The 26,520-nt window shown below is 46.0% G+C and overlaps 10 protein-coding genes across 11 annotated transcripts; 6 read left to right on the top strand and 4 right to left on the bottom strand.

Annotated features, from left to right (window-relative positions):
* Positions 1-1,172: 1,172 nt before the first annotated feature.
* LOC131290354 (katanin p80 WD40 repeat-containing subunit B1) lies at positions 1,173-9,219 on the bottom strand. Its single transcript, XM_058319504.1, has 6 exons — positions 8,925-9,219; positions 8,107-8,234; positions 7,678-8,008; positions 5,656-7,606; positions 5,500-5,574; positions 1,173-2,198 (listed from the first exon to the last, which is right to left on the bottom strand). The coding sequence occupies exons 1-6, from the start codon at positions 8,959-8,961 to the stop codon at positions 1,961-1,963; spliced, it is 2,760 nt and encodes a 919-aa protein (XP_058175487.1). The 5' UTR covers positions 8,962-9,219; the 3' UTR covers positions 1,173-1,960.
* Positions 9,220-10,071: 852 nt separating this feature from the next.
* On the top strand, positions 10,072-12,192 carry LOC131290768 (serine--tRNA ligase, mitochondrial). The gene has a single exon (XM_058319943.1). It carries the CDS (start codon positions 10,249-10,251, stop codon positions 11,566-11,568), a length of 1,320 nt encoding a protein of 439 aa, XP_058175926.1. The 5' UTR covers positions 10,072-10,248; the 3' UTR covers positions 11,569-12,192.
* A 1,515-nt stretch (positions 12,193-13,707) lies between these two features.
* LOC131290941 (uncharacterized) lies at positions 13,708-15,004 on the top strand. Of its 2 annotated transcripts, none has more exons than XM_058320132.1 (3): positions 13,708-14,329; positions 14,511-14,748; positions 14,887-15,004. In XM_058320132.1, the coding sequence occupies exons 1-3, from the start codon at positions 13,708-13,710 to the stop codon at positions 15,002-15,004; spliced, it is 978 nt and encodes a 325-aa protein (XP_058176115.1). The 2 variants fall into 2 exon arrangements, with proteins under 2 accessions (XP_058176115.1, XP_058176114.1); XM_058320131.1 differs by having other exon boundaries at positions 13,708-14,323; positions 14,508-14,748.
* Positions 15,005-16,635: 1,631 nt separating this feature from the next.
* Positions 16,636-19,054, top strand: LOC131290363 (lysosomal Pro-X carboxypeptidase). Its single transcript, XM_058319513.1, has 4 exons — positions 16,636-16,734; positions 16,910-17,097; positions 17,234-18,286; positions 18,540-19,054. The coding sequence occupies exons 2-4, from the start codon at positions 16,943-16,945 to the stop codon at positions 18,778-18,780; spliced, it is 1,449 nt and encodes a 482-aa protein (XP_058175496.1). The 5' UTR covers positions 16,636-16,734; positions 16,910-16,942; the 3' UTR covers positions 18,781-19,054.
* Positions 18,492-19,515, bottom strand: LOC131290364 (trafficking protein particle complex subunit 1). The gene is made up of 3 exons (XM_058319514.1): positions 19,368-19,515; positions 19,094-19,303; positions 18,492-18,968 (listed from the first exon to the last, which is right to left on the bottom strand). The coding sequence occupies exons 1-3, from the start codon at positions 19,464-19,466 to the stop codon at positions 18,840-18,842; spliced, it is 438 nt and encodes a 145-aa protein (XP_058175497.1). The 5' UTR covers positions 19,467-19,515; the 3' UTR covers positions 18,492-18,839.
* Positions 19,516-19,805: 290 nt separating this feature from the next.
* On the top strand, positions 19,806-20,740 carry LOC131291207 (large ribosomal subunit protein bL9m). The gene is made up of 3 exons (XM_058320399.1): positions 19,806-19,892; positions 19,972-20,298; positions 20,366-20,740. Exons 1-3 carry the CDS (start codon positions 19,815-19,817, stop codon positions 20,738-20,740), a joined length of 780 nt encoding a protein of 259 aa, XP_058176382.1. The 5' UTR covers positions 19,806-19,814.
* Positions 20,741-21,188: 448 nt separating this feature from the next.
* LOC131291260 (transmembrane emp24 domain-containing protein 7) lies at positions 21,189-22,602 on the top strand. The gene is made up of 4 exons (XM_058320448.1): positions 21,189-21,545; positions 21,745-21,855; positions 21,925-22,144; positions 22,213-22,602. The coding sequence occupies exons 1-4, from the start codon at positions 21,360-21,362 to the stop codon at positions 22,368-22,370; spliced, it is 675 nt and encodes a 224-aa protein (XP_058176431.1). The 5' UTR covers positions 21,189-21,359; the 3' UTR covers positions 22,371-22,602.
* On the bottom strand, positions 22,556-23,428 carry LOC131291208 (protein YIPF5-like). The gene has a single exon (XM_058320400.1). It carries the CDS (start codon positions 23,426-23,428, stop codon positions 22,661-22,663), a length of 768 nt encoding a protein of 255 aa, XP_058176383.1. The 3' UTR covers positions 22,556-22,660.
* A 1,059-nt stretch (positions 23,429-24,487) lies between these two features.
* On the top strand, positions 24,488-25,359 carry LOC131291262 (glutathione S-transferase 1). Its single transcript, XM_058320449.1, has 2 exons — positions 24,488-24,622; positions 24,691-25,359. Exons 1-2 carry the CDS (start codon positions 24,488-24,490, stop codon positions 25,255-25,257), a joined length of 702 nt encoding a protein of 233 aa, XP_058176432.1. The 3' UTR covers positions 25,258-25,359.
* Positions 25,060-26,517, bottom strand: LOC131291263 (uncharacterized). The gene is made up of 2 exons (XM_058320450.1): positions 25,891-26,517; positions 25,060-25,823 (listed from the first exon to the last, which is right to left on the bottom strand). Exons 1-2 carry the CDS (start codon positions 26,504-26,506, stop codon positions 25,507-25,509), a joined length of 933 nt encoding a protein of 310 aa, XP_058176433.1. The 5' UTR covers positions 26,507-26,517; the 3' UTR covers positions 25,060-25,506.
* Between the last annotated feature and the right edge of the window lie 3 nt (positions 26,518-26,520).

A 26,520-nucleotide genomic window follows, 5' to 3' on the forward strand; every position in this document is an offset into this window, starting at 1 on the left:
TTACAGGCGATCGAAGTAGATAAGTACCGAGGAGGGGTTAGTAGTATGGGCAAGCTTAACCACGCGAAAACATTCCGGGCTTTTTTTCCGAGCTACAAACAATCCCTAAGTGGACGCCAGGCGTGTGCCTGCATGCACTGAAGATGCCAAATAAATGCTTAAGTTCACGGCCGAAGTAGGTTTTAAACCGATAAGGCAGACGTGGTAGAATTGAGTCAAGCACACCTTTTGCCGTCTCCATTTTCCTAACTAAACCAATACAGCCAGTTTTTTGCAAAACGATTGTTCTTTCGGTGATATGCAACATACAACCGGCATCGCCACATCCGCAAGTCAACGCGTTACGTGTGCACTTGTGTGCGCCCTCCTGACGGGCGCCGATTTTATTACTTTTTCCATATTATTAAAAATGATTATCCTCAGTTGCCATCCCGGCTGGGATTCCATCCCCGCCGGATGTTAGTTTGTGGTTAAAAAAAAACGAAAAACAAAACAAAAAACCTCCCCTGCATCTACATTTCATCAGGTGATCATCATCGTCTCGGTCCAACGTCTTGTCTATCTGTTTTTGTGTGTCTGTGTGTAAAACTATATCGTGACGTCCTTTCCCTAACCACGTTTTTTATTGTCTAGTGCTCTAGTTTTCATGTTCATATGCCAGCTCCTTCAACGCTAATCGTATTGCTCCATGTTTTTAGGCATGCAGCTTTTAATTGTAAAAACTAGTACTTTTTGGTTAGTGTCGATCACTATGCTCCACGTTTTGTTTTTGATGATTTTTTTTTTGTTGTTGTTGTTGCGAAAGTTTCCATTCCTCTTTTCATACCGTTCATTTTTACTTCGTTTGCTCCTCTACAACTCGTCCTACCTACACGCTAACTTCGCTCAAAATAACACTCTTTATGGCCGCTAGCCGGCGTCGAGTGTTTATTTGTTTATCTCCTACACTCAGTTAACCTACGCGGGTTGGTATTAGTCGTTAGGCGCGTGCCACTTATCACTAGAATGTTTGCTGCAGTTATAATTATAATGTATTAAACGTTTAATCCAGGCCGGCTCACCGTTCACATTAAAATAAAAAACGAAAGAAACGATCAGTCTTATTAGATATTATAGAAGAATAAGAAGAAGAAGAAGAAGATATTACTATAGAAATATTACTATTTTGTTTCTGTTTCAACTTAAATTAAAATCCACACTAGGGAGCGCATTAACACGAGGGCCGGGTTGGAAGATTAAAAAAAAAGTTAACACAAAGCATTCGCAAAGGGTATGAGTCAAACAGTTCTGGAGTTAATCGTTGGTGATGCAAATTAAAACCAGCAGAAGTGTGAGAAGATTAACCAAACACTCCGCATTGTAAGTAACAGAACGATGGATGAGAAAACTCCTAAATGCAACGGAAAGACAAACCTTATTCGACCTACCCCACATGGCAACGCAAAACGATGGGGGAACATGGGGGGATATTGGAGGGAGAGTGGGAGGGGGGGGGGGGGGAGCCAATGCCTAGCCGGCAGCAAGCCGCAAAGGGATATGCAGTCGGTTGCATTCGGGTGTCGAGTGCAAACACGACATTTGTAAGGCTGATGCAGCTGCTGCGGGTATGAATCCTGGGTGTGTGTGTGTGTCTTTTTGTTGTGCAACTGTGCAGTCTACTCTCAGAGAGGTGAAAAGGTGGATCCTCCATTCCGGCTGGTTCGCTTAGCGCCTGCGCCGCACAGCAGCAGCAGCAGCAGCGATCACTTCGTAAAAGTTAAGCTCTTCTGTCTTTCTTATCACTAGGACGAGGCAAATGGACACTGAACCCCGCCGCACGCCTGGTGGTTGCTGGTGAGTGTGTGAGAATACCTCCAGTGTACGCGGGTGGGGACAACGTCCACGAACAAGAAGATGGTGTTGCTGCCATCATCATCATCATCATCCGCCGGCAACACGTTCTTGCGCCCACGGGTTCCTATCATATGTCCACGATCATGTTCTGCAGCTGCTGCAGGTTGGTGCCCATCTTCGGGTTCTCCGGCAGGCATCGTATCCGCAGCAGCCAGTTCTTGCACTCCAGGCACTTGCTCTGGCGCTCCTCGCGGCTCACGTCCACGCCGATCGTACAAGCGCCCCACGGGTCGGTATTTTCGCGGATCACCGGCAGAAAGGTGGACAGGATGACGCGCAGCGTATCGCACGCCCGGGTGCAGTGGCTGGAAGGAGAAGCGGAGAGTGGAATGTTGTTGAAAATTGTTATCTGCACTACTACGTTACCACTAATTGAACCTACCATGTCGATGAGGAAAACAGAGTGTTTCATGATACAAAAAGAATACGCGAAAACAATTTCTCCACCATAACAAACACTAGGATACTTCAACTATACTCGCTCATTACAATTCAAAATTATCTTATTACCACCAAACTGTTGCCTTTTAAACGCTCGTTGAACAATTTACTCATTTTCAATTGCAAAACCTAAACATGTACTATTGATTATTTCAATAAAAGCAGTTTTTTCACTTAACAACAACTGTCAAACACTCATTTTACTCATGTGATACCCAACTTAACTAATCAAAACGCGAAATGAACAAGCAATTTGAGTTGCGCAACTAAAAGTTCACTTCACGTAGCGAAATGAAATTCGTTTGACGACTTTCTCAACAGAACGCTTTGAAAGGAGTCAACAGTATAAAACCTTTTTTTTTTTGTACCATCGTTTTTGTACGATTTAAGTTCACTCGCATGATTTACAACGCTAAATGAGTATTATTATTCATTTTAGAGATGAAATAATACAGCTCATTTACAATTCTATATAGTTTGTTTACCGGCTCATCATTGTCGGTGTATAGTTAGTGTTAATTTGTTTTGAGTCGTGTATACGTGTGATGAGTTCGGAAACTTTCAGTCAACTGAAATGAAGACGATTTCCGATGAATTAATGTTGCTGTCATCTATCTGAACTTTTACACCTTTGGAGCAAATTGAATGATGTCTACATGTTTGTTATACGAAAATGTTAGTTAAACTAACACGACAGTTATTTGATTTCGGGCTCTTTGGTGCATGTGCATGTGTGTTTCGAAAAAGTATTCTTATTTCCGATTGAACGTTGAATGAAATGGGAATTGTTAACAATACACTAACGCTAGATGCACCGTACCTGGTATAATATATTTCATAAATCACATAAGAAATAGCTTCCGTAATCATATTATTTAGTAATTTTTGTAAAAGGATAATCCACTCTACCCTACGATCGGCCATTTTGACTGCTCGATAAAAGCGGTTTCATTCAAAAAAAAAGCGTAGTTTTGCTGTTTGGATTATGACATTCATATAACAACTGCAACCAAATCCATGTAGAAATCTGAAATAATCGCGCAGTTACACCAACAAGCCCGTCGCCACTAATCGCCGCCATAGATTTGACGCCGCCTGAAGCAACACCCGGTCCCTCGTCGAAAACGTCCGAAGGAAAACCCCTCCCCTTCGGGCTGCGTGGCGACGGCCTTTGCATCCGCCCAGGACTGTCCGGGTCGGCTTGGAACAAAATGCAGAAGCACAACAACAACACGTACACGCAGGGAAAAAGGCGCTGCAACGGCGTGTCCCCTCCTGTGCGCCCTCCCATGTACCAGCGACATTTATTAACCCCTCCCATTCGGAAGATTCGCAATCTGTAGCGAGTAGAGGGCAAAGGAAAACTAAAGGCTAGGGGGGGGGGGGGGGGGGGGGGGGGGAACGGCGGTGTAAGGAAGAGAGAGGGCACATAAATCTACAGGAATAATAATATATGCGCGCCCTCTTCCGAGTTGTCAACAGCACGAACACATGGAACCGGCGTTATGGCCCTACCGGAACTTGAGCCGGCATTGAAACAGAAAAAAACAACAAACAAACCACCGGGCGCTGGAAAAGCCCGATCGGGGAAAATGCACGTCGGACAAAGCACTTTATCAACGGTGGTTCATCACCGCTCGCAGCGAAAAAAATGCACACACAAATAGCAAAAATAAACGGGTCGAGCCGCGGGTGAAGAAAGAAGGAACGCAAAAGCGAATCGAAGCGTAGGGAAGAAAGGATGGCGGGCGAGGGGAGGAGAGTAAAGGTATCATTTCGAGTGGGATTGCTCTAAAAGGAAAAGGTCATGAGGATTGTGATCCTAATCGCATTGCGCGAGAGCGCTTCCACTTCCGCGAACGGCCTTTGGGTTGGATATTATATCCTCGCTTATTTATATATACATGTATATATACCCTCTTACAAACCAATATAGGCATATTTTCCTGTAAAATACCCTCCATTGGTGAGCTCCGCAGATCCCTTCATCCTATCGGTTCATCAAATTTTGATTTAAGGAAATAACATGACGGCTTGATTTAAAAAAAAAAACAAACTACAACTAAAGTTATTTACCAAAACTTCAATCGACTGAAACGGTTAGCGAAAGAGATTACAAGAACCTCATAAGGTTGATTTAAAATACCGAAAGGACGCTAATCTTGCTGATAAAAATTGTCTTGCCTTTGAGCATACTAAACCTAACCTCTGCATTGTAAAGTTTAATAGCGACTTTTTAGGCGCAAAAACTGTTCCTATTTACATACATATGGATATAAATCCGGCACAGTTGCGAATAACAAACCTACGTGGGGTTCTTTTTAATAATATGTTACAATACAATATGACACACATTATGAGACATACAAGAATTAAACAAACACATGATGCCAAAAGAAACTTCAATATTTGTTTAAAGTTACGCTATGCGTCCCAAAACGAGACCAACGTAAGCGACCAAAACTAAAGTAAAAGTTCCCTCCAAGATAAGAAAATCCGTCATTCATTTCAATTCATTTCTTTACGAATGTATTGGCTCTCCAAATAGTTTCGTCTAGCGATTTCCGTTTAAATTAAGAATAAAATTGTGACAAATATAAGAAGAAGTACTTTCTTCACACCCTATAATGGGAGGTTTCGTCTTCATCAACATTCAATTTTGGTTGTGATCCGAAACGATATAAAAGTAAAAAATTTTAAAAAATCATACCTACTATATATATGCACACTTTTAAATAAATAAATAGATACACATGTTTCGTAACTTCTCCTTAAGGCGTAATGAACTGATATATCTATCGCAGAATGCGTGTTGTCCATTAGACAATGCATTGGAACGTCTCAAAATAAAAGAAATAATAACACCAGCGTTCAACTAATGAAAGCATCCAGCCTTACATTTAAAAAGGTAATCTAAATCAATTATTTTCCATACACATACCCAACTCGAAGGGGTTTCCACCAGGCATTGAGATAATAAAATGTTAAATTGCAACTAAACTAAACACGATTACAGTTTTAAACTTGCGAATACCGAAAAAGTAGGCTTTGAAAAGTAAACCTTCCCGGAACATTGCACACAAAACGAACACGATGGTGTGGCGTAGAGTAAGGTTCTTCAATGCCTCCCCCTGAATTCAATGTAAGGTGTTTGAAAATACTTACAACTTGTACTCGCTCTGCAGCAGATCGTACACCTTTGGCAGCAGCAACACACACATGTCCAGCGTCCATTGGGAGCTAAAACGAGACAACCACGTAGGTAAGAAGAGAGTTTGGTTGAAAATGCAACTGCACTCTGGGTGCCACGGGAATACGTACGTCTTTTCCAGTATTGCACCGAGCACGTCCACCAGGATGTGCTGGTCGTTCATGCGCACGGCGACCTTGAGCGCCCCGGTGACGTCACCCGTCTTCGTGTAGTTTCGGATGGCCGACAGAAGCACGGTGCGGTTGCAGAGGGCTTGCAGGGTCGCGTCGTGCTCGTTGTGCAGCACCTGTATCTCGTACTCGAGGCTCGAGCTCTCGTGCATGCCGTAGCGAATGATGGTGGAACTGGAACGATCGACGATGAACGCACTAGACGCGTCCCGCAGCTGATCTAGCCCGACCATCTCGGTCCCGCTCGCGGCAAGGCTGACGCTCGACGTGCGCTGACCGTAGATCGACGCTGTCGAGGCCATGGCGGCCGCCGAGCGGCGCATGTCGAGTGACGTCTTCGATCGGACCGGCTTCGTGACGATCTCGACCTTCACATTGGCGTTGTGCTGGCGCGTCCGTTCGCCACCGTTGCGCAGATTGTTGATCTGGGCGCTGCTCTCGCTCCGCTGCATCTTGCTCGAGCTCGAGCCGCTCGAGTTGAAGGGCGGATGGTGGTGGTGTTGGTGCTGCGAATGTTGGTGCCGGATCGGTGAGCTTCCGCGGCTGATCGGCTTCTTGAACGTGACCGCCTCCTCGGCGGACAGCTTGTTCAGCTCGAGCGTGCTCTTGGATGTGGCCAGCCGGCGCACCAGATTCCCGGCCGATCGACTGTGGCCAACGCCGCCATGGATGCTGCCGGGCCGAGTGCGCTGGGTGGTGTCGTGCTTCGATGATCCTCCTCGCACACCGGAACCTCCACTCGCTCCCTTCCCACCCACACCAGAGGACGCTCCGTTGGCGAAAGCGGACGTGGAAGACGCTCCTGGCAGTGAGGAGGCGACGATACCCTTCGGTGCGTAGTCCGGCGGTTGCGCACTGTTGACGGGGAAATCTTCCTTACCGGCGTCCGGCAGGTGGCCCTTCGGGAGCGGAAAGTAGTCGAGATTGTTGCCCAGGTTGTACATCTGCATCTCTTCCTGCACGAGATAGTGACTGTTGACGAGCGGGGTTGGCGATGGCGACAGCGGTGGTGACGATGTCCCCGGTATCATCGGCTCTCCCGGACCGCCCAAGAATGGACTCCCACTCCCATTTACATCCATCCGTTCCACGGATGAGGCTGCCATCGTAGAAACCGTGGACTGCTGGTTGACGCTGCCGGCAGGTGGCACCTCTAAGTCGAACGTTTTCTCACTGAACGCGACGTCCTCCTCGTCGATCATTTCGATGTTCAGATTAGGGGACATATCGCCCCCGTTGCTACCGTTGCCGGTGCTGCTCTCTGGCGCAAAGTCAAAGCTACCACCTGCGGCCGAGGCCAGGTTTGGCGAATGTATGACGACACCACCCCCGGCGCCACCTATCGATAGGCGCACCTTGCCACTGCCCCGGCTGAAGCTTTTGCGGGACGTCTGGTGGTGGTTGAACGAGGCCGGTTGACTTTGGGGGTTGTAGAATGCGCGCAGATTCCCGAGCGGCATGGCATGGATCGACACCGAGCCCTCCTCGAACGTGCCGAACAGCAGCTTCGAGCCGGCAACCTTCATATCTCCCAGCTGGCTCCAATTCGACTCGAGCCGATCGAACTCGCAGTCCGGCTCCCAGCCGATGACGGTAATGCCGGCCGCCGTGCCGACGAACAAACACTTGCCACTCTCGTCGAACGTGACGCACCGGACGGGTTGACCGGTGCTAGATGCCGCTGGCGTCGGGGTGCCCTTCGAAGCGGGTGGCCCACTGCGCGACAGCAGCTGCTTCTTCTCGAGGTCGTACAGGTCGACGGTGCCGTCACTTCGCCCGGCAGCCATCAGCAAATCGGACGGATGGTACTGGACGCATGTCGCCGGCGTCTGCCGCTCGGTAAACTCCATGAACAGCTTGCTCATGCGTATGTCCCATATAATTACGCTCCCTGTAATATTTTAAGACCGTTAACCTTGCGACCGTGTAATCGTTCACCACTTACCATCCTTCCTCACGTACCTTCATTACCCGCCGATGCGATCCATAGGCCGTCGGGGGAAAACTTTACCGAGTTGACGTGCGACATGTGGCCCCGGTAGCGCTTGATGCATACCTTCTGCCGGACGTCCCACAGCCGGATCGAGGTATCGTTGCTGCCGGACACAACGTACTCGCTGTACGGGTAGAAGTCGAGCGTCCGGACGCTTTTCATGTGCCCGAAGAGGGACGTCGACTCGGTGACGTTTAGGTCCCAGCGCTTTATCACGCCCGTGTCATCCGCCGAGTAGACAAAGTCGTCCGAGTACGCAAACTTTACACAGTCGATGGAGGAGTTGTGACCGGGCAGTGTCTACACGGTGTGTCGGGGTGGAAGATATCAAATTTAAAACATACATTAGCTAACAGAGCAGTTGCTTAAGCAAGCTGGAAAAATGTAATAATACTCACCATAAAACATTTGTCGTTACCGAATGCCCATAGCTTCACGTTTCGATCGTGGCCACCAGTAACCAACACGCGTCCAGTTTCTCCAATATCCAGGCATGACACTTTGCTACTGTGGGCTTGTATATCATCTAGCAGGAATTATGAAAAACGAATGTTAGTTTCAGATGTGCAGCATGACAAATCAAAGCTCCTTCCAGCTGAACGATCATGAAATGGAAAGATGCAACTCAAACAACCGGTGTCTATACACTTGAAACTATAGGCCAAATTGAATAATCCCTCCAAAATGTGTATGATACTCATCGAGCAATGGTTTGCTTTCTTTGTTTTGTTTGCTGACGAATCTTTCAGCATATATTCTCATCTCTTTGCTTGCATATGAAATCATTCAGACGAATACCTAATTTGGTACCAACAGCATCGTTAGCCTTGTGCGGTAGAGAGAGAGGCCACTTCCATCAGGCGAAATGTCAGTGACGTCCTCTCATGCACGTATGGCGATACATTCTTCAACATGGATTTATTTTGCATTTTACACTTGGATTAATCTACTCTGGAATGAACGAATGTTTCAAGCAAGACAGCTTCGTCTGCTCCGGTTGATGTTTAGACTTTGGGTTCGAAATTGATTGGTTGGTTTGGTTGATCACGACGAAATATGTATCTTGTTTTTTCTCGTTTTTTCTTTATGCGCAGCTTAAGCCTCGGAGGGCCCTCTGCGGAGGAATACCGTTTTGTGCAGCAGCACACCCGAATTAGATCCGCCCGAGGTCAACCAACTGAAAATAAAACTCTTCCCGACCCGAGAACACACTCACAAATTTTCGACGGGTGCTTGCGGGCCACCGATGCCATATCCCAGCGCCTGCAGTCGTTCGCACTAAATATTACGGGCTGCACGTCCCTGTGTGGCCAGTCGATATCTTTTCGGTACGATCGTCCGCTCTCCGATCCTAGCTGTAATCATTCGTGTGTCTGACGAACGGCGGCAAATGCTCCCTTTAACCTCATTTACTCTTAGCTTATTGTTCTTTTTGCGTGCCGTTCGGCTGGCTCCGCACAAAATGTTGTCTTTATTTTCGGACTGTCGAGACGATTTACACTCCCGTTGGGTTTTTTTTCACGATTTTGTTCTTCCAATTCCACAAACAAGAGAAACTGTCAAGTAACCAGAAATGTACTCCGTGTTTACATCAGCGAGTTACAAACTTCCGCAATCGCGTGAAATAAATCACCGAGTAGATAGATTTTGTTATTTTCCCAAGCTCTGGGAGATCATATATTATTCCTAAATGGGTTTTGAATACCAAGGCCATGAGAATTAAGCAAAAATTTTATAAAGACGTCGGTTTACCACAGTTTTCACATTTTACCGAGCACACATCAGCTATCCGTTTACTGCTAGTGACCATGACCATTATTTGTTCATCAAAACTTAAACAAACATAAATCCGTCAAGGCACGCTGTTCCACTAATAAGTATTATAATAATGTATGGGAAACTCAATTGCAAACATATTTTTCTTACATTGTATTAAATTTCAAACAGCTGTTTTGCCGTGTCAGTTGGCCTTGACGACGGGATGATGAAAAACATTGAAATATTTCAAACTAACGGCAGGGCTGCATACGAAGAGCTCGATTCATTCGAACAGTATATAATGGCCTTTGACGACAAAATAAAATGATTGGATTTCGGATTCTTTCTAATGGTTTTAACTTGTTTCAATCGAAACATGATAATAAAGCAAGCTAGAAATAGCAGATTACGATGAATGTTTTAAACGAGCTTTCATGCGCAAGGTATTGTATCGGATCGCAGACGCTATGTATCTTGTAAGTACTGTCATCTAAACTGTCAGAAAGATAATCAAAACAGAAACAAAACGAGCTGGTATCTTCAAAGTACGATATTCTTCAACAGCAATCTAGGGAAATTACAACGTGAAACATCTTTAACCGTATCTCTATATTTGAAGGTGCTGCAGAATACGAAGCATATAAATTGTAAACAAAATACCGGTGTTCTGATGAAATCACGAGTGTACTGGGCGGATTAGCGATGTCTTGCGTAATGCAAATCCTTAACTAAGTCAGCTGTTAGTAATCGCCGGACACATAGCGCGGATAAAACTCCACAGAATGATTTCGCCGATGCTTGTTACATCAGGCAGAGCAAATGTTCCACTATGGGGGCGTATTCTACGGCGAATGACGCACAATTTCTTTAGCGTAACACCCTCTTTCGATACCAACTATCTGCTTGATCCGAACAACGCAACGGACATCGAAGCAAACATAAATCATCGGAAGGGCATCGGTGATATACGACGCGTACAGAGCATTAATGAACAACTTACGAAGAACACCGATTTATCTGAAGATGAGCGCATCGCACTCAATACTCAACTGCAGGAAGAATTGGGTAAAATTCCAAATCGCACCCATCCGGATGTAATAGACTACGGAATCGAACCACGGATCGTTCGGCGTTACAATGAACAGCACAATCAGACTGATCGAAAGTACTTCCAGTTCGGCGATATATGTAAGAAAATGAATCTTTATAGAATGGAAAATTTGGGCAACTTCACCGGGCACCGATCCTACTACCTGACACACGATTTGGCTGAACTCGAGCATGCACTTATCAACTACACTGTTCATGCTCTGCAAAGGCGCCAATTTCAGCTAATCACCGTACCGGACGTTCTACCAGGGCGCGTTATTGAAAGCTGCGGTATGAGTGTCCATGGCGTGCGGAATCAAGTATATAAGCTATCAGGTGATGAACATGATCCTCTGTGCCTCTCCGGTACCTCTGAGATGGCCCTGGCGGGTTACTTTGCTAATAGGGAGCTGCCAGCTGACCGATTACCACTCAAGCTGATGGCCGTTAGCCGCTGCTATCGGGCAGAAACGTCCGCATTGCAGGAGGAAAAGGGCATTTATCGGGTGCATCAGTTCACGAAGGTAGAGATGTTTGCCGTGTGCCGATCCGACCAGTCCAGTAAAGTACTAGAGGAGTTTCGGGACATCGAAGTAAGCCTGTTCAACGATCTCGGTTTGCACTTTCTGCTTCTTGATATGCCACCGTGTGAGTTGGGTGCACCGGCTTACAGGAAGTACGACATCGAGGCGTGGATGCCTGGACGAGCGATGTACGGTGAGCTGTCGAGCTGTAGTGACTGCACGGATTATCAATCACGCCGCCTCGGCATTCGCGTTAGCAGCGACAGTAATGCTGGGGAGCCTAAGTTTGCCCACACCGTAAATGGTACAGCTTGTGCGATTCCGAGAATGTTGATTGCACTGCTGGAAAACTTTCAGAACGAAGACTACACCGTATCAGTGCCATCGCCCCTGGTGCGGTATATGGGCGGAAAACAATTTATCCGAAGGCGGAAAGAACTGCCAGAGTTGAAGCTAACGAAACGTTTATTGCAAGAGGATATCCTATGAGATATAATAAAACCAACCACGTCTACGTTGCATTGCCATTGAATCAGTACTGTTTTGGTTTTATATTTTTCAATCTCAATCACGTCACTGCAAAAAAGATGAACGACTCGTCGAAAAAACGGAGTTGCGTTTGCGTGCACGCAAAGCAGTGGTAATAACGAATCGAACCATATGATTGAGCAGCAGCCTCACCCAACTTTAAGGTAAGAGAATCTACGCCAACTTGGTTCGATTGTAAGAGGACCAACCCTGTACCGCCAAGAAAACACCACACGCTGATCGAAATTAAATTCTATCCTCCGATTTATACGACTCAAATGGAACGATGAATAGGCAACCGAAACTCCGAGAGTCTCCGTGGCAAAACATTGCATGCTTCGGAAGTCCGAAACATAATTTTCCTGGTTGAAAAATGTCGCAAAGTGGCGGTGAAGGAGGCTAAACCAAGAAAAAAAAAAACATAATGCAGACAAACCTAAATAAGGCATGCTACACGGTGCTGCGTCCAACGATGCGTGAAAAATTATGCGGTATTGAAAACGAAAATTGTACAAATCGTATGTTCGCGCACAAGCTGGTTTTGGTTATCCCGCGCGTCACTTGGGCCGTTTGTGGAATGCAAAACTCTGCATCTATCGATAAAGAATATAAAAATTGTCTTTGAAATTCCAACTATGTTCGGCCGCAGAGTTAACATTAATCGGTAAAGAAAGTTTTTGAAAATTCAAGAAATTTTAAAATGATTCTAGAAGTTTTTAATCAACGCATATTCAACGCGCATCAAACGCAACGCATTTTCCAACCGATTAAATGGTTCATTACCTTAAATAGCATGAATATTTGATCTATGTTCCTTATCATGTTGAAATTTATCCCACAAAAAGGCTAGTACCTTGACGTAGTCTCAACTTTTGCACTCAAAATTGAAGTGTTAAAGACACCGGTTAGCACATTTCGGTTATAATCGGTTGGGAAGAGAAAGAAACCGCCAAAATATGCCGAAATTTATACTTTCCCATTTTTAATCTAAGCTACACATGTGTTTGTTCACGAGCATGATCTTTTCGCAACCTAATGTGCAATATAAAGATGATTTCTTATCATTTAAATACATCCCATCACATTGTTTAAGTACTCGAATTATTTTGGAATGATATGTAGTTGCTGCAATTGCGTTTTGGTGCTTGTTATTCTCTTGCTTATATTAACAATTATTGTATCACATGTTCTACTCAATAATTCGTACTGTTAGAACAACAACTACTACTACTATGACGGATGACCATTTGTTTCCACCCGGGAAACAGAGGAAAAAGTGTACCGACCACTGATGTTAAGTATCTGTTCCAGGCGTCTTGGGAGGAACTGCAAGACAATACCTGGATTTAGCTGCCCATCCGAACCGATGCGTTGGTGTATCACGTGGCAAATGAACCACGTCGGCAGGATGGAGCCTGAGGAGCAGCAATGGAGGGGGGGGAGATTTTGATCTTGGAAAGTGCGCACCCAGTCTTGAACCCGGCGAAGCACGGGAAGCTCAAATTGATTTAGAACAATTCAAATTGTCTTTCCGATTTCGACGCTTCCCTCACGAGAGACTCCAGGCCGGTGGCGTGCCTTCTGCCGAGTATGTCGCTATGCTCTTCGTGTTCTTCGACCGGCTCGTAAAATGTGATCCGTACCGAACCGGCGGAGTTTCCGGCGCCCATCCCAGTCTGCACAGTCCGCCGAATCCCGGGGCTGCTGGGGCCCGAACTCGGGAGCCGAACGGATGACGGTATAAAAGCAAACGCGTGCACGATGGCTGCCAACATTGCGCCAGACGTGGTGTACCAGTAACCGTCTCGATTCTGGCCACCGGAGAGTAGCACGCTGCCGGCAGGATTACCTCAAACTCATCAATCAAACGCAATAGCTGACACCGGGGTGTGACCCGGGTGAACCTTTGGAGGTTCTAGAAAGTGTCGAAATCGGACGGCTGCTGGATCGCGGGTGTTTCGGTGTTGTTCGTTACTGTTTGTGATCGGTGGACTCGAGGACCAACTGCTGCTGCTGATAGTGCTTTGTGGAGTTCCAGACTGTGTGTGGAGTTCCAGTGAGTGTCAGTAGTTCTGTGCGCCTTTAAAGCGGTCGCCGGCAATGTCGTACATCGGTAATGCGTCGGACGTGGAGCAGGAGAAGAACCTGTCGGAGTACCGGCGCCAGCGCAGCTCGAGCAATCTGATGTCGTCCGGCGGCAAGCAGTCGGTCGGTAGCCCCAAAATGTCCGACGTCCTGTGGAACGACAAGCGCGCGGCCAGCCGCAACGTGAACGCCAGCGACGACGACGACTCGGAGGTGTCGGACAGCGAGAACTTCCTCGCCAAGGGCGCCTTTCTGCTGACGCCGTCGCACGAGCTGTCGATGGACCGGGCGGCGCTGATCTGCGAGAAGATGAACTTCAAGGGGTGCTTCAGCCTGACCAAGACCGCCACCGGCATCCTGTTCAAGTTCTCCAACCCGGAGGACTACCAGGCGGTCTTCAAGAAGGGCTTCCATAAGGTGACCGGCGCCCGGTTCTACAAAAAGATCGCCATCCCCTGCCGACCGCAGAAGACATTCATGCTGTACGTATTCGACGTACCGGAGGACCTGCCCGAGGAGGACATCCGGCACTCGCTGTACCGCTTCAACTCGGTCGTCGAGGTCGTCCGGTTGGTCGTGCACTACCAGAAGCCCGCGGTTCAGCCGGATCCCGGACAGCTGCACGCGGCTGGTAAGTGTCCGCGAGCACGCGCCCGACTGATTCGGTCTCTCTGTCTCTCTCTCTCTCTCTTTCTCTTTCTTTCTTCCGCTATATCTGCTCTGTCTCACTGACTCTGATTGTCTTCTGTCGAATCTACCTGTTCCGTTACTCTCTTCCTCACATCCGGTCCATTCTGTTTTCGGCGCGGGCTCAGGAGCAGGCACGCCGCAGCCGAAGCCGCAGGTGCCGAAGCTGCCCACCGCCAAGCCGATCGACGAGCAGGACGTGGCGCTGCAGAAAGAATCGCCACCGCCACCGATTCGCATCACACTCGCCTCACTCGATGAGTACAACCACCTACTGCAGAACGGGCTGGACTTCTACGGGGCCACTTTCTTCCCCACCGAGGCCCAGCTGCCGCCGCACGCCGCTAAGATAGCTACCAAACGAGGAACGTAAGTACGGGGCAGGATCTTTTCTCCCAGCCCTACGTCGAACCCTCGGACATATTATCTGAGGGCTTCCAAAACTGACGGAGCTCCAGATTGAACTCCGCAACCGCTAGTAACCCTCTTTTTACCATTTTTCATTAGGCGCATGATCGATGGCAGCATTCCTGGGCGTGTGCGCGAGCTGCTTCCGGTGTTCGACGCAGCCGGCTTTAGCAAAATTCCGCCCCCGGCATCAAAAACGATTAAACCGCGCCCATAAACCCATACTAGGATCCAGCATCAATTTAGCCACTACCACTACCACCCCACCCCCACCCACCCCCGCGGAACCAACCGCTCCACTCACCGCCACTCGTCATGGCTTTGCGCGCACGCAGCAAACCAACGGACCTCGCCAACGCCGGAATCGATCATCCGCAAAACCGCCGCTTAATCGTAACCACGCGGAACTAGGCAAAAAAAAACAACAACTCCGGCATCGACCAACTTCCAAATATGACACACCGCCGCAATCTTCTCGCCGCAACCGATCGTAACGGAACCGGCCGTTACGCGTGACTAGACTTGGCGCAGAAAAGATCAGGGCGAGCGAGTATTCGGGCAAAGTTTGGGTGCTGAGATGCTGTTTACTGAACTGGCGCGACGCGAGGACGGAACTCTCGGTCTGGTTGAAAGGTTGTCAGCCGTTTGGATATTTAATCTTTTCTTTTAAGTAGTGCTCTCATCGAAGCGAAACTGTCAACTCTTTCCTTCTTTTCTCATGTTTTTTTCCTTGCCTATACTCTAACTTTCCTAAACATTTTTCCTATCTTCTTAGCGTTTCATCTTTCTTTCCCTTTCCTATTTTCTTCCCTTGGAGGAGAACTTTTTTTCACTTTCTACTTTCTCTACTTTTCTAACTATCATTAAACAGTTCTTCACAAACAGCATCAACCACTTACGATATTGTATCAACAGTGCATCATTGCAACCTCCTAGACTAAGCAATGCCGCATCGAGCATCGCATATCGCCTGCAGTTCTGTTTAGCTTACTCATTTATCATGGCACACGTACTTTAAATATCTGACCATAATGAGATTGCAAACATCTTTTTTTTTAATTTTTGTTTTTTAAATAATGTTTGGAAGATTGTGAAAAGCATCGCCCCATCAACCATATGACAATAAACTACTAGCGACTATTGGACAACCTAGGAAAGGATGCTTGTGCCATCGGCGCTGACTACTCTGGAAGCAACGTTTATCACATCCGAATATCACCGAAAGGATATCACCTTTGCATGAGAAATATTTCGAATCGCACCAGTTGCACTTGGGTGATGACACAAAAAAGTTTGAAACTCTGTTTTTGATGATATCACATTCTATTTTGATTAATTTTCTACTAACTTGTGTAATTTTTATATGGGAAATATGTGTACGATCATCGTGACATCATGCGGGCTTTATTCAGAAATTTGTTAAATAAATTTCGAATTGTTTGTTTGAAGTTCTGTTTGTTATAATATCACATTCAATTTTTATTTATTTTATAAGTACTAATTTAAATCATTTTATTATGTAAAATATGTGGACGATCATCGTGATATCATGCAAGCTTTATACAGAATTGTGGTTAATTAAATTTTTTAAATGAAGTTAAATAGTTTGACAAAAACTAAACTCTCGTACCCGCAAAAATACTTCTCTTGTTGAGAGCGTTTGTATGTATTATTTTTAAATTTTTTAAACCTATCAAAGTTTCTAAATATTAGCGGGGGTTTTGTGAAAACGAGGATCACAGAGATTATTTGCCCGAAGTGGCACCCCGAACACACTCACACCTATGTGCTTATCGCTCGGACGCAAAAGATCGCGCGTCCTCAATTAATGGATTCTGCCTCGATGGGCGGCTGACTGAGGCCGTGCGCTACGTACAGAACGCAGCATTCGTTTCCGTCGATCGGTGCTTATCGGTTCAGTTGTCATCTTGATCCTGTGTGAAAACGGTAAACAATTACTCACTAGGTTGCATTCCATTAGCGCATCTCCTTATTTTAGTTGTTCGTGGCAAACGACGAAAACTCCAAGCCGCTCTGTTCGTTTTCCCATAAATATTCGGAGTAAACAAACGCCGAGCTGGGTAGCGACAATTGACCATATCGCATTTTTCCATTATTTCAGTTTCAGCGAACGGCATCGTAAGCCCTTTTGAAGATGGATCCTGCGGTGTGGCTAGCTGTTATCATCGCTCAGCTATCAGGGTATTTTACCGGAGCATACGGTGGGGGCAACTACACCTATGAAATCAAAACAATCGACGTTCCGGTCGACCATTTTTCCTTCACCAGCGATGCAACGTTCAAGCTGCGGTACGTATGTTCACAAAGTCGCCTGTCAGCACTGGATGCTATTTTTAATTGAATTAGGGTGAAGTAATAGCACAACGAAGAACATTTCGTGTCGTACGAGAGTCTAACCGTGGCTCGCGTTTTGCTTTTCGCACAGCTATCTCATCAACGACACGTTCGCCCAAGGCACTGGCCCCGACAGTCCGATCCTGTTCTACGCCGGCAATGAGGGAGACATCGAACTGTTTGCCCAGAACACCGGTTTCATGTGGGAGCTGGCACCCAAGTTCCGGGCGACGCTGCTGTTCGCCGAACATCGGTACTATGGTCACTCCCTTCCCTTCGGCAACCAGTCGTATGAGTCACCGAAGAACCTTGGCTACCTCACTTCCGAGCAGGCGCTGGCCGATTACGCGCTGCTCCTACGCACGCTAAACGCCGGCAATGGCACGAACCGGGCACGGCCGGTAATCGCGTTCGGCGGCTCGTACGGTGGTATGCTGGCTGCGTGGTTCCGCATCAAGTATCCGCATCTGGTCGCCGGTGCGATTGCCGCGTCGGCCCCGGTGCGCCAGTTTCAGGATGTCACGCCGTGCGGTATTTTCAACCAGATCTTGACCTCGGTGTATCATACGGCCTACACGCCCGAGTGCACCACCAACATACGCCACTCGTGGACGGTGCTGCAGAATTACTCGACCAGCGCGGACGGATTGCGCGTGCTGAACGAAAAGTTTCACTTCTGCACCAACCTCACGAAAGCGACGGACGTGACGGAAACCTTCTTCGACTACCTCACCGACGTGTACGGTAACCTGGCAATGATCAACTACCCGTACGAGTCAAACTTTCTCGCACCCGTGCCGGCCTATCCGGTGCGGGAGTTCTGTGGTCGGCTGGCTCAAAACTACACCGGTGTCGAGTTGCTCGATCATCTCGAATCTGCACTAACCATCTACTCGAACTTTGATGGCAAGGCCAAATGCCTGAACATCAACTCGTCCTACGACGGCAGTGGCATTGGCGATCTCGGCTGGGACTTCCAGGCATGCACGGAAATGATAATGCCCATGTGCACGGACGGTGTTCACGATATGTTTCCTGCAAAAGCCTGGAACCTGCAAGAATATTCAGACAAGTGCTTCAAGAAGTATGGCGTCCATCCACGGCCACACAGCGCACTTGTGAACTACGGTGGTGAATTTCTCGAGTAAGTTAATACCGCATATCGTTTTTTTAAATTATTTGATTTATTCGTTAAACGATGTACCTAACGTATCTCAATATCGCTCGCTTTCACTTCCTCAAAGCAAATATTCACCTCATGATCTAATTACATTACATTTCATTACATTGTTCTGTTCTATTCTTGAAATATGGGAGAAATTACAAACTATATCAGAATTACGACCATGGAACAAATCGATACCCTTAACACGCCTATTTCTTACCTGCAATCGTAGAAGCAGCATCACGAACATCGTCTTCAGTAATGGACTGCTGGATCCATGGTCCGGTGGTGGTGTGTTGCGATCGACCAACGCAAAGATAAAAATCGTTCTCATTCCCGAAGGGGCTCATCACATCGATCTGCGTGCCTCCAATCCGAACGACCCGGAAACGGTTGTTCGCGCTCGTGCCACGCACACCCAAAGCATACGTGAATGGATCGATGAGTACCGGAAGCAGAAGAAGGTTTACTAAATCCACGCGGGCCATCGACGATCGGCTGTTTCTACTGGGCTTCTAGGCTTGCAGGGAGTTTAGATGATCTTCGAGCCGTAAAGTGGCGACTGCTTCACGAACTCATCCAGCTTAACCTTAAACAGATCAGACGAGATGGGTGTTCCGATCGTCCAAAGCGGGTTCCGGACGACATACTCTACCCATATCTAGTTACAATAAGACGGTGCATAAGGAAGTTTAAATTTAACAATAATTTTGATATCACAGAATGCAAATAAAATTCGTTCCTTACATCATACCGGTTGTATGTAAGTTTTCCGAGCTCACTCACCTTGGTGTATATATTTTGAAGAAACTCCCTAATTCCACTGGATGAGTTGTCTGTGTTGAGGACCAACTTCAACCCCGACGGAACCTCCAAGTAGTGCAGGGCATATTTGTTTGTTTTGTAGTATCGGAACCCTTCCTTTGGCTCGACGGGGGATATTTTACTAACGAACGATTTGATAGAAAATAGCATCCCGTACATCAGCTTGGCTTCCTGCAAGGATAAACATGTTTTTAGGCAGTTCTCCTACAAACTATCGACCGAACGTGGTATTTACCTCATCTTTCGTGATTCCAGATTGTTTCAGCCGATTCCATTCACCGTAGTAGAGCAAAGTTCCAAGCTTATCAAAAATATATAGGTTATAGATCGTCATAGCTTCGTAAGATGAAATAAACTTTTATAAAACGGAGTGATCTGACCACTGTAATGGTAAACCAAAAAAGAAACGCACGTTTCTGACTATATTGGAGTGTAAATCAAGCAATCTTTCCAAACTAATCTGTTTCGTTTTGTTTTGTTATCTTTTTAAACTTTCTTTTGTATGACATTCTTTTCCAATGCGTTCGCATTGTACCGCTGGCATAACCGGGAATAAAAATATAGCTATGCTACAACAACCTTGGTATGCTGCCTTCCAATGAAAGCATGATTATGTGAAGAAAATGTAAACATTGACCGCGTGCAAACATCTTCGCATAAGAAACAGCGAATTCTCCGCAAAATGTTGGTGAACATTGTGAAGGGTTTAGCGGCATCATCTCTCTGTCCCGTCCGATCATGTCTTCTCCAATCGACACGAGTAAGTTACCGAACTGATTGGAAATGTATTTCCATGATTACGAAACAACACTCCACTAACCTTCTCTACCTGACCGCAGAACACCTTCGTGCTTAAGCGTCGCTTTCCACCGAACCTGTACAAGAAAAACCAAAAACCGGGAAAACTACGTGGCAGACACTACGTGTACGACTTGGTCGAGGACACGACGATAACGAAGAAACCGAACCTAGAGGTTGTACTGACTACGTTCGTCGAGGGCGTTGGATCGAAAGGGGATGTAGTATCACTGAAGCCAAACATTGCCTACAACAAACTGCTGCTGCCCGGTCTGGCAGTGTACAAAACACCAGAAAGTGTAGCGAAGTATGCTACCGTGAAGGATGAAAAGGAAAAAGAAGTGCACAGTTCGGCCTACGCCCAGAGGGTATGGATATTGGTTTTTGTTAAACACATGATACAGAAATGTTTCTAATATTTTATTGCTTTTTTAGACTGTGAACAAACTAGAAAGCTTGATTCTGGCTGTCGTCATGAACAAGGATCATCCGTGGAAAATTGAACCGTGGCATATTAAAGCTTCTCTTCGGAAGGCTGGATATTACGTTCCGGAGCACGCAATCGCTTTACCGGAAACGCCTATCACAGGACCAGACCTTTTAAAGCAAAACAAGGAATTCTACTGCACAATCACGATCAACAATTTGGAGAAGGCTCGCGTGCGCTGCCGGATACATCACTGGAGCACAGAACCTAGCGATCGTCTACCCTATGTCTTTGAACATTGGAAACTGGATTCTGAGCCACTGTTTGGCAATAACAGTACTCCTGCGCAGCCTGAAGATAACCTGAAAAATGTGGAAAAGTAAATGAAGGGTGCAACGGTATTGCATTTTATTCTCGGTCTTGTGTAAAATTCTAGAATAAATATTACCTTCAGTAGGATTCATAGTCAACCAGTGAAGTTTTCGCTTTATCTTTCACTTAGTAGAAAGTTCAATAATCCAAATCGTAATGTGCATCAGCTTACCAACATAAAATAAATATTTCTAAATGGGTAATGCTCATTCTAATAGAAAACTGGATTGATGGTTCGTAAAAAGAGGTGATAATTAGACTCATTGGTAGCTATTTTAGTAACCAGTGAAAGTATGGCCGTTTCAGACACGTAAATTTCCAAGATTTTTGTAAATTTAAATTAGCATTTGTTGAGAATCACAACAGTTTCAAACAGTATAGGTATAAACACACCCTCTGCTTGATCGGGATTCACACGTCATTGCTATTCGAAAAACGTCAAAAGAGTTGGCATTTCGACAAACCCGAATACACCGTCAGAATAGCAAACAGAAACGAAAGAATAGTCTTAGTTAAGCATTTTCGTTCCAACTGTGTTATGTGAAGTAGTTTGCTAAAGTATCTTAGAGTTATTTTCAGAGCGTACGTGCTCCAATCAAGCTCGAACAGCAAACAGTAAGATAAAGCATCATGTCCAAAAAACCTAGCCTATATCAACCGAAAGGTAGCGGTTTCGGTCTGATTTTGTTCTTAGCGCTCAGCCATACGGTTTCATTGGTAAATAGCGTAGAGTTAACCTTCGAATTGCCAGATAATGCACGGGAATGCTTCTACGAAGAAATACTGAAGAACCAGTCGGCGACGCTAGAGTTTCAGGTAAATGACAGCACTCGGCTACGTGTGAAAAGTAATCTGTTGCGGTTATGCAGTTGCTGCCGGAAGGGGCAAATAAAATCATACGATGAGTGTCACCGAGAAAGTGTTCAACATTCCTCTACCATTCAGCTTACAGGAGCTGATCAATTGCCACAATTGTAATCTGCCACAACTCACAGAATCCTTATTTCCTTCGCAGGTCGTTAGCGGAGGACGATATGACGTCGACCTTACTTTGGAAAGCCCAACAGGCGAAGTGATCTACCGGCAAAAGCAAACACAGTTCGATTCGTATAACTTTGTCGCTGCGGTACGTTGACGGATATGAATCAAAAAGAAGTACATTCGTCAAATAAAAGATTTCATTCTTTCTATGCAGGCAACCGGCATCTACACGGCATGCTTCAGCAACGAGTTTTCCACGTTTTCTCACAAAATTGTCTACATGGACTTTCAAGTAGGCGATGAGCAGCCCCTACCGGGCTTGGAAGAACACGCGACTGTGCTTACACAGTTGGAGTCATCCGCCCAGGAAATTCATAAAGGCCTCAACGCCATTCTTGACTATCAAACACACCATCGGCTGCGTGAGGCTCAGGGTAAGGTTTTGGCTTCTACCGCTTACCGTTCATCAATGCTAACCATTAATGTAATATGTATTCCGTAGGTCGGAAACGCGCTGAAGATTTGAACGAGAGAGTGTTGTGGTGGTCATTGACTGAAACGGCAGCTATCCTCCTAATTGCCATCGGACAGGTGCTTGTGTTGCGAAACTTCTTTTCCGAAAAGAAACCAAGCCAAATGAATTATCCTCTTATGAAGTAATAAACTTGTCGTCGTCATCACAAAATTGACACAATCTATAAGAAGCCTTTTAAGAAATACGGGAACGATGTCCTTTGTGCTCGTGATCCGGTGTCTCTACTGTTTTAGTTTTCAAGCGAACATGCCGCAGATAGTTTTCCTAGGAGATACAGCGAAGTGTAAAACAAAGGAAGAACGCATTGATCTTGATGTACGTGGATAGATAATTTAATAAAATACACACCAAATGAATACATAATTAATTTACACATTATTGCTGAGAATTTTGCACGAAGACTCGGACGTATTGCTTAGAAAAAAACTAACATCGAAAATAATGCATACATCAGTGCACATGGATATGCTATAAGATATCGTTGGTGTGGATCGGCCGTCATGAGGCAAAACATTCTGCTAGAGCTGTTGGTTGCAAGATACATCGCCGCACCGGCCAAAACCACTCCGTAGAAATTATTCAGTGTAACGAATATGTTCAGCATGGACAGCGCGACGATCGGCAGCATGCTGTAGCCCAGCACGCTTGCTACGGCCGTTACCGTCACGTGTGTCTCGAGCGAATTGCACATCAGCCAAATGAAACAGAACATAACCGAAACCGAAATCATCGACAGCCCGTAGATATACCCGAACTGGGTTTTGCTTTTCGAGATGGACAAACTGGCGGCTAGTGTTAAGCAGAACGAGATGGGTCCCGCCAGATCCGGCTCTTGGAATAGAAACGCTGTGGTGTCAATAAGCGCGTCCGGCGGCTGGAGCAGGTTCAGAAAGGCCAACGAGTTTTCCAGAATTTGTTTGGGATCGATTCCAAGCTCCTCCAGCAGCGGGGGTTCGTCGGATTCGGTGACGTCGCTTATTATTTTATTGCTGTTGACATGCGGGTCGCCATTGATTGGGGACGGTCCCGGCAACAACTTTGATGGAAGTTGGCATGTCACTGGCTCCGGATGCTCTGTCCGGGAGTGCGGGCGTATGGGCGTGTACGTACTGCTCGAGTTGCTGCCTTCGAAAGTTGATTTCGGAAAGCCATCGTCAACCTTTTCGTCGGATGGGGCATCCATAATGTCCTACAACTAGATAAGTACACAGTAAACTATAACATTTTGGTTTGTTGAAACTCGAACACGTAACTGCTTTAAACTAAAACACTTCATACGTTGAACAACATTAACTTTCCTTCCCGCAGTGGCGCTCGATGCGAGCTCCTACGAGAAAATTATGCTAGCCGTTCTGAGCAACATCCGATTGATTCATCTCTCGTTCCATTGATGTGTGAGTTGTCAACAATGCAAAGCTGTTTGTGCTTGTTAAATTTTGCTCAGAATTTACGCCCAAAATATCGTATTCTTTCTTGATTCACAACGTTTTCCAAATTCTGATGAAACATAAAAATATTCTAAGCTTTTACCACCTATGTTTCATTTGAAAAAAAAAAATGCTAGGAAATATTCTTTTCACGAGGATATTTTCTTTAATTTAATTTTTTATGCTATGAACTGTAACGTCCGGATTTAATTTAATTTTTTATGCTATCAACTTACAATGAAAACAATTCATTTGTGGTATAGATAGGTTCGTAAAGGTTTTTGAGATTATTAATTGGATTTTTACTTTACTACTTGCTACATACGTACAAAACTACATAGTACGCAGGCGTGCTTCGCCGTTATTCAGATTGCAGAAAAATGAAAGGAAACCCTAAATGAAATGGGTTCGTTGTTATATTAAAATTAGTAAAAACCATTCTAGTTAACTCCGCACATAAAAGCCTTGCATCAAACAATCGGAATGCATTGTGCATAAATTAAAACAGTGGTTATGCACTCCTACATCATATTTTCTGTGTAACATTGAACACAAACTGCAACAAAGCGAGAGCTTGAGGTTACAACTACAATGACAATTTTGGCAACCGGCTTCTAAATCATTCTCGGATACTTTCTGAAAATCTTATGCCGGGTCGCAGCGAGGGAGAGTGTACTTTTTAAACCGGTTTTTAGCGTTTGCAGCGGCTAGGCATTATTAATACACGCGCCCGAGTGCTCCACAATCTAGTTAACCAACGGCGGCTGAAGTACTTGTTTCGTGTGACCGCATTCCGGATTAAAAACTGCATCTAAATGAAGCTGTACGCCGTTTCCGATGGACCACCATCTTTGTCCGTTCGTATGGCCCTGGAAGCGCTCAGCATCCCGTATGAGCTTGTTAGTGTGGATTACGGCAAGGCCGAACATCTAACGGAAGATTATGCCAAGGTGATTAGAGTGTGGCCAGCAGTTTTTTTAATTAGTTTTACTTATGAGCTTCGGTTGGTTGGTTGTAGATGAACCCGCAGAAGGAAATCCCTGTCCTGGACGACGATGGTTTTTTCCTGAGTGAAAGTAACGCCATCCTGCAGTACTTGTGCGACAAGTACGCACCGGACAACGAGCTGTATCCGAAGGATCCTAAGCAGCGTGCACTCGTCAACCATCGTCTTTGCTTCAACCTAAGCTTTTTCTACCCTCAAATATCCGCCTACGTAATGGCTCCCATTTTCTTCGACTACCAGCGCACTGACATTGGATTGAAAAAGCTAAACCTTGCCCTGGAGGCATTTGAGACGTACCTGAAGAAATCCGGTTCGACGTATGTGGCGGGAGATTCGGTTACAATCGCCGACTTTCCACTTGTTGCCTCGGTCATGTGTCTGGAAGCGATCGAGTTTGATGTCAGCGGAAAATATCCGACCGTTTTCAAATGGTATAGCGGTTTTAAGACCGCTTACCCGAAGCTATGGGCCATCGCTGCCAAGGGAATGGAAGAAATCGCTGAGTTCGAGAAGAACCCACCGGATCTTACCGGAATGGTCCACCCGATTCATCCGATCCGCAAGGTCGCATCGAAGTAAGAAAACTTCATCAATGTTTCAGTGGTTGCCACTCTAATGCATTTCGAAATAAATATTTTTGATGAAATAAAATACTACGCTAGGTGTTTATTAGCCGCTCCGTTATTGCAACAGGTGATTTTTTGTTAACAGGATATGCTCACTGTACATGCTGGGGGTGCCAGACACAAATGTGATGCCGCAAGCGATGATACTGATCGGACTGTTGGCCGTATAAACCGTTGCCTGGCACGACAAAGCGGAATGGCTTTACTCGCTGTGCTCTTTCCCTTTGGGACCTTTGGGCATGCCACTGCCGGGTATGGGTTTTGCAACGCCGGACGGAGCTTCTTTAGAGTACATGGCTGGCGGTGGCGGTAGCTCGTATTCCTCATTAAGTTTTTTCGCCAGAAAATAAATCTCCGCCAAAGCAATTATCAGCGCGATGATTATGCCTAGCAGTAGTCGGAAGCCGAAATCAAGCTGACCAATGATCAATTCAATGCCGATGAACCCGAACGCGAATCCAGCTGCTACGGAGAAGACGAATTGGGCTACAGCAATCAGGTGCCTGTTGATTTGTTTCACTGTAATAGAAGAAAACACGTTGTCAATGGGATGTGATTCATTTCTACGCTAAAAAAATTATATTACTCTGATAAGCTATCGTCTCTTCCGGCATATGTTTCCGAACGCTATCGACATTCTTTGTCATTCTATGGTATTCGCGATCCTCCTGCTCCTTTCTGAGACGCTGACATCGTGCCTCTAGTACAGGGTTTCGCTCTTGTATGGGATTTATCGGAAGCTCCATCTGGCATCCGCTCAGCAATGTATGTAAGTACGGTGTAGCTGGATCGGACTGTCGCATCTGTTTCAACGCAGCGTAAAGCCATTTTATGTCGTCAACTTTCAGCACATTCCCAGTGGCCCCTTTCGGGCGGGGATCGGTCCCATTCTTGGAGTGCTGCAGTGTGTAATTTGCGTGTTCCAACCCGTCCCGTGCACTCGCGCTGTCTGTGACATGTTGTTTTATAAAAGCAAGCTCTTTCTCGGTAAAACCCACCACGGCCGGTAGGTCATTGGTAGCGTCATCCTTTCGGCTCGCTGGCTTGGATTCCTTTTTGCCCTTGCTGGTGTTGAACGCCGTATGAATTTTCCTAATGTTATCCGGTGTTGATGGGGTTAGTTTTAAGGAGCCGATGAATTTTCGTAATTCACTAGTCGGCACAAGGTTGATCGTCGGGTCCCGAATCGGTAGTTTGTCCATGTTCGTAGAAGGAG

This window comes from Anopheles ziemanni, chromosome X, assembly GCF_943734765.1.
Source record: "Anopheles ziemanni chromosome X, idAnoZiCoDA_A2_x.2, whole genome shotgun sequence".
NCBI classification, from domain to species: domain Eukaryota; kingdom Metazoa; phylum Arthropoda; class Insecta; order Diptera; family Culicidae; genus Anopheles; species Anopheles ziemanni.